Source organism: Aplysia californica, unplaced genomic scaffold (assembly GCF_000002075.1).
Source record: "Aplysia californica isolate F4 #8 unplaced genomic scaffold, AplCal3.0 scaffold01020, whole genome shotgun sequence".
NCBI lineage: Eukaryota > Metazoa > Mollusca > Gastropoda > Aplysiida > Aplysiidae > Aplysia > Aplysia californica.
The window spans coordinates 47394-54313 of record NW_004798290.1 but is presented as its reverse complement, the minus strand read 5'-3'; the positions used below and the strand labels follow the sequence as shown (position 1 = coordinate 54313).

At 39.8% G+C, this 6920-nt stretch overlaps 1 protein-coding gene across 1 annotated transcript in view; it reads left to right on the top strand.

Annotated features, from left to right (window-relative positions):
- The window catches only part of LOC101855607 (cytochrome P450 2D26-like), a 42689-nt gene extending 35813 nt beyond the window's left edge, over positions 1–6876 (top strand). The window contains exon 2 of the mRNA XM_035973126.1: positions 4313–6876. Coding sequence (XP_035829019.1) covers positions 4329–5861 — 1533 coding nt within the window. The 5' untranslated portion in view covers positions 4313–4328 and the 3' untranslated portion in view covers positions 5862–6876. The remainder of the gene's footprint in view (positions 1–4312) is intronic.
- The last annotated feature ends 44 nt before the right edge of the window (positions 6877–6920 follow it).

Sequence of the window (6920 nt, the reverse complement as noted above, 5' to 3'; positions counted from 1 at the left end):
ATAACAATAATAAAAAGAACAATAATGTTAATAGTAATAATAATAATTATATTAACCACAAGAAGAATGCGTCTGCATTGGGCAATGAAACCAATCCTGGCAGAGAAATACATGTTTGCCACAATTTGAGCCTATTTAAAACCTTCCTTTCCACCTGTGGATGTACGCAGGTTGCAGTCATCTTCTTTGGCTTCAGCGCTTTTAACTCTTGACGTTTTATATGATTTGTTCCCTGCTGTTACTGCACATGTATCTGTGTATTTGATTTATTACGTGCGCCGTGGTGGCAGATGAAAAACCCTTCACTGTATGGTCCGAACAATAATAATAATAATTGCATTTATATAGCCTTTTTGGTCCTTTGCCTATTTCATTGACACTTGTTTCAAAGAATATGAAGTCGCCACGACAGAATTGCCAGTAAAGAGCAGCTATGTTCTACATGCAAATATTGAGACTTTAAACTGGAAACGAGTGCCCCTTCTTTCTTTTCAAGTTCGTCAAATCTCCCAAAATGGACAGGAAAGCTTTTAGAACTAATTCTGCACTTTTTCCACCACCTCGCTTCAGCTCCTACCACAATTTCAAATGAGCGTTTCTTTAAACAATACATTTGCAGATAGGACACTCTGGCAACGTACCGAGGTATGTAGCTTATCATGTCCACTAAAAACACTAAGAATGCCTTCCATTATGAAGGACAAAATATAGAACAGTTTGCACACGTACTGCTTTCACGCTGACTTCTGTGACCGATTTTCTTTGTATTCAAGTGAGGTAAACTAGGTCCTCCAAACATTGTGACCTGGATTTGTGAAGTTGATTGTTGTCGTTACTACGGTGTTTGTGTTCGTTTCTTTGCTTACTTCCCTTGGATTGAACGGTTTGTATTATCAACATATTGATCAGTGTTAAGAAATGAAAAAGAAGAAAATATTTTAAATGGACAAAAGGGATGTTTTAAACATTGTCAGAAGAGACAGAATAGCTTCTCAATTAACGGACCACCAATTTTTAAAGAAAATGCACAACCTGTCACTAAGATACTGAAACAGAAAATCTCCAGGGCCTGAATATATATTCAAGTTGAAGTTGTTGTATAGCACAGATGGGTCCTGAATTAGCAACAACGATCTCAGATTGTATCTATGACAGCTCTACGGTTATTAGGAAATAAGATTAATTCAGTTGTATAATGCCTTACAAAAAACACCATGTGCAACAGAGGGTACGTTACATCGAACTTACGTACTTACAAATTTACTTACTCTCTCCCTATACCGTCAGGTACATTAGGCGGAAAGCAGTCGACGCCACGCTTGTCTGTCCCGAGCCACTTTCTCCGATTTCGGCACATCTAGGCCCTGGGTGATTGCCTCATCTCTCATTGTGCCTCTACAGTTTATAATTGGTCTTCCCCGCTTTCTCTTTCCAGTTGGTTTCCAATGCCATATCCGATAGAGCAATCTCGTCTTTGGTATTCTCAGAACATGTCCCAGACATCCCCATTTTCTCTTTTTTATTATAATTGTTGTGCTGATATATTCAATTCCAGCTCTTTCCAACACTTCATTATTTGTAATAAATTCATTCCATTTTATTAGTAAAATTCTCCGTAGACATTTTGTTTGGAAGCTTTTTATTGTTCGTTGAAATGTAATGTGCTTTCCTTATCTCTGAACCATACGTCACGCGTCAATACAGCCGAAATATTGCTATTACATCTTTTTAATTTCGTCTTCAATGAAATGATCTTTGACTTTCATATAGTTTTAAATTTCACAAAAGTGATCAATGCATTTTTAAGTCTTTGGTGGACATCGTCAAGGCAGTCTACATTTTTGGACATAATGCTGCCAAGGTACTTGAATTTACTCACTTCTGCTAGAGGTTCTCCATAAAGAGTGATGGGCGTACTTGCTGATGACAGTCGTAGTATTTCTGTTTTGGATACATTTATTATAAGGCCAACCTTTTCTGCCACTTTTGCTAGTTCGTCTGTTTTGATTGCACTTCATGTACTGTGGTGTTTAATAGGCAGATGTCATCCGCTAAATCTAGATTTCCCAAATATGTGCCATTTGCCCATTGTCTGTTTCAATGTAGTTACTCTGTCTCATTACAAAATCGATCACAAAAGTACAGTTGATAATATATAGCCTTGTCTTACACCAGTGTTTGTTCGAAAGTTTTATTCTAAATTCTCAGTTTTGTTGAAGCAAAGCGTTTTTTGGTGTCTGTCTTCACTTGTCTTTTTAGTTTGAGTTTGATAGTTGCAATGCAGAGGAAATGGTCCGATCCAACCTCAGCCCTTCTATATGTGCAGACATCAATTAGAGGTGTTCTGAATTTCTTTCTAATTCAAAAATGATCTATTCGATTTGTTGCATCGAACAATAAGCCTTAAAAGTCAGTGTATACAAACCTGGCTGCGAAAACTAATGGAAAGAATGAGGAAAAGTCTACGGCCAGAGATATGGAAAACTCAATTCGGATTTGTTCCTAAGAAGGCTAGAAGCAATGCAATATTCACATTGTATATGAACAATGTGAATGGAAAGATACATTGAAGAGGCGAAATATCAATATTTATTATGCTTCACTGAGTACCCTAAGGGTTTGATAAACTTAGACGTGACGTGCTATTTACTATTTTGGAAGAGCTAAACACATGCAACATATTTGAGAATTATCAGAAATTCGCACTGGAGATGAAAAACTGCTGTGAGAATTGAGGAAGAGTACAAGGGATATGAGAAGATTAAAGGAGGAGTTGGGCAAGGATGGATAATGACACCATGACTTTAAAAGAATTTCCAGTGAAACAATCCTCAAAAATAAGAAAGTCAAGACCTCAATGCGAAAGGAGAAAATGTTAGTAACACTAGACACGCCGATGTCACTGTTAAAATGCAAACTCAGTAAAGGACCTTCAGTTGGTCCACCATGATGATGACATTCATACTGTGCTCACCTCAGGTTGAAGAACAGAATTGACTTAGCTGACAGTTGAATGGATATAAAGATGTCATCGCTCTTAAACTACTGGGCAAAGCGTTTCAATTCTTGGAGCCATGATGCATTACTGCCCTTTCACCCACTGTTTTAAGTTTCATACATGGTAAAAGTAATCTCTTTCTGTGAGCTTACTTACTCTGGCAATACCGTCAGGTACAGAACGCAGAGAGCAATTGGCACCACACTTGCCCGTCCCCGATCACCTTCTACAATCTCTACACGCCAGGCCTTGGGTGATTTCCTCATCCCTAATTGTGCCTCTGTAATTCTCAGTAGGTCTACCTCTTGTTCTTTTTCTAGCTACTCTCCAATACCAAGTCTCATAGAGCAATCTTGTCTTTGTCGTTCATAGAACATGTCCTAAATATCTCCATCTTTTATGGTTTTGTTGATATCTTCAATTCCGACTCTTTCCAACACGTCATTATTTGTAATTAATTCTTTACTTTTTATTGGTAAAATTCTTCGTTTACGTTTTGTTTGGAAGCTTTTTGATTTCCACTGAATTGTGTTGTTCTTCGTATCTCTAATACATACACCAGTACGGCCAAAACATTTTATTATAGATTTTTAATTTCGTCTTCATTAAAATGATAATTGACTTTCAGATGTTTTCTGATTTAACAAAAGGGACCCATGCATATTTAAGTCTTTAGTGGACGTTGTCAAGGCAGTCTGCAGTTTTGGAATTATGCTGCCAAGGTACTTGAATTTACTGATTTCTGCAAGAGGTTCTCCATAGAGAGTGATGGGAGTAGTTTTTGGTGATGATAGCAGCACTTCTGTTTTGGACAAATTTATTGCAAGGCCCACGTTTTCTGCAGCTCTTGCTTATTCATTTTTTTAAAAATGCATTTCAAGTACTGCCGTGTTTCATGATGTCATCCGTATAATCAAAATCTCCAAAATATATGCCAGTTGCCCATCCAATGATTGTTGCAATGTATTTACTCTGTCTCATTACAAAATCGACCACACCTCCCAAAAGTGCAGGTGATAGTATGCAGCTTTGTCTAACACCAGAATCTACTTCACAGGGTGTAGATGGTTCTCCTTCAACCAGGACACAGTGGCTTGCTTTGGTATACAGTTTATTGTGTTCGTTGGGATGCCATAAATTGAAAGAATTTTCCTCAGGGCCGTTCGATCAAATCTGTCAAAGGCTTTTTAAAAGTCCTCAAAGTTCAAAATAATTGGGACATTCCATTCTTTCCTTTGTCAATTGTGCACCTACAGTAGTAAGAGAAAAAATATAGGAATTCTCATTATCATGATATTTTCCCTTTTTTCTCAGGTCTCTCACTGTCACGATGATCTCCGAGTACCTGATAGCTCTCGTGGTCCTAGCTGCGATATTCCTGATTGGGTCAAAAATCAAAAATCGAAAACCTACAACGGTTCCTGGTCCATCCATTCTTCAAGGTCTGTGGGACTTTCTGCAAAGTATGCGTCATGATTCTCTCCATCTGACGGCAGCAAAGTGGGCGGACCAGTACGGCGATATCGTGTCGGTGAACACGCTGTTACGTCAAGTAGTTTTCGTCAATAGTTCGAGGCTCGCGCGTAAACTTGTGTGCGATCCGAGCACAAGAGAAGTCTCCAACGACAGACCGCCCACGTTCATGGGAAGAGTTTTCTTTTATGACTCTCAAGACATTTTGCTTGGCCGTTATGGAAAAGACTTGTTCAAGAGAAGGAAAATCTTTCATCAAGTACTAAAGTTTTATGGCCAAGGTGTCCACAACTTTGAAACACTGATGAAATCAACGTCCAAAGAACTGTGCCATCGCCTGACTCAGTATGAAGGAGACATACCTATATCGATAGAGCTTGCTCGATACATTCGGTGGGTAGTCGCGCTTCTACTCAAAGGACCGGAGACGTGTGAACAAGATTTAGATGCTATGCTTGAGTATATCGATAGAACAAATGAGTGTTTCATTTTTGAAAAGGAAGTAGTCTTAGAAACAGTTCCTTTTGCGCCTCATATCCCTGGACTAGGCCTGAAGAAGCTTGTGGGTGATCTAAAAGTCGCCCAAGAAGTGATGAGACAGAGATTTTTTCTGGCTATTCGAGAAACCTACCAGAAAGGGGAAAGAACTGGTATAGTTACTGACATGTTAGACCAGCAGACAGAGCTAAAGGAGAAAGGAAACGCCTCCGAAATGCCTGATGAATTAATCATTGGTTTAGTCCAGGATATCGCCGCAGCTGCCTATGCCACAACGGTAGCGACATTGAAAACATTATTTTTGCAGATAGTGGTGGACCAAAAGCTTCAGGACCGCATACATGCAGAGATCTGTGAAGTGATAGGAGATGAAAGCCCCAGCTTTGAACACAAACGCCACATGCCGTACACAGAAGCAGCTATCCTGGAGACCTTGAGATATTCCTCAGTCGTACCTCTTCTGCTGCCTCATTACGCCTGTGGGGACATTCATTTTGAGGGACATTTCATTCCTAAAGGTACTTTTCTTATCCTGAACGCCTTTTACTTCCACCATAGAGATGACGCCTTTGAAGACCCCTGGAAGTTCAAACCAGAGAGGTTCCTGGACTCTGAAGGTCAACTCCTCGACCCAGAACATCCCACACGACAGAAGCTTATTCCTTTTGGGACTGGGAAAAGAGCTTGTCCTGGTGAAAGTTTTGCGAGGATTCGCGTCTTTTTCATCGTGGTCACTTTGCTTCAGAAGTATCGGTTTTTGCCCCCCGTTGATGACCCGCTCCCGTCTGTGCATCCACGGGACTGGAAAATACAGGCAGTGATTTCTCCAGACGAATACAAGTGCCGAATGGAACCCAGACTCAAAGGAGAGGCCGGTACTTGTCAGACGTAATGAGAACTGAGCTCAAGCATTCGGAATTAACCATAGACTTGAGTTATCCACATGTATATAATACCCAAGCCTGAGAACTCTCACATAATTCTTGTTTACTACAGAGAGCAGCATTCGACTCTGTTTGGGACTAAATGAAGGGCAAGAGGGAAAAATATTGTTCACGACACTTGACTTAAGCGAGACTAGTGCTTTGACTTTCGTTTGCACGTCCAATGTGCGCAGAAGGAGCAAAGTGTTTTTCTTTAATAGAGAGCAAAGACTGAAAGCCATGACAGTGCCTTGTTTGAATATATCATAATTCACGTCTTGTCTATTGAAACAACCGACAGGGCAGATCAATTTATTGTAGACTGTATAGTAGTCCCAGGCCCCAAATGTTTAACTATTTTTAATGTAATTTCTTTATTTCTCTTATCGATTGCATGTGATCGAGAAATATTTGGTGGACATTCAAATTCTAATGTTGAAAACAACAAAAAAGGAAAGAAACAAAGAAACAAAAGAAACTTAAACATAGCAGCAAGAAAAGATACATAATGCATGTACATTTATTTAAAAAAACAAAACACTTCTCTCTCTCTCCTGAGGACGTTTGGTGCTGGGTTTGGTCAACTGGAGCAGCTGGTAGACCGTAATACCTTACCGGAAATTCCAGCACTTCCGGCGTTTGTCGTGGAGAGGAAGGACTCCCGAGTCCATGGACCATTCGTTTTCTCCTTGTATGATGCTTTACTCTACATTTTTCAGCCTCTAACAACACAATTCAGATCCCTAAATAGGCGGAAGTCCCTGACCACACCTGTCAGCGCGAACCCGGGCTTGGCACATCCCAACTGACAGATGGAAGCACTCAATAAGATAAGCTTCCTAACGCAGGAATGGAACTCTTGTCTTTAACGAGCAACGATGAACAGCCTAGACATTTTACCATAGTCGTCTGATTTTTTAAAGATACATCCTTGCCATTTTTTCATTTTCTCGAAGCAGTGAAATACAATATCCCCATACAGGATTCGATCTGTTCTCTTTTGTGTAGACATATGAATTACTCTCTCT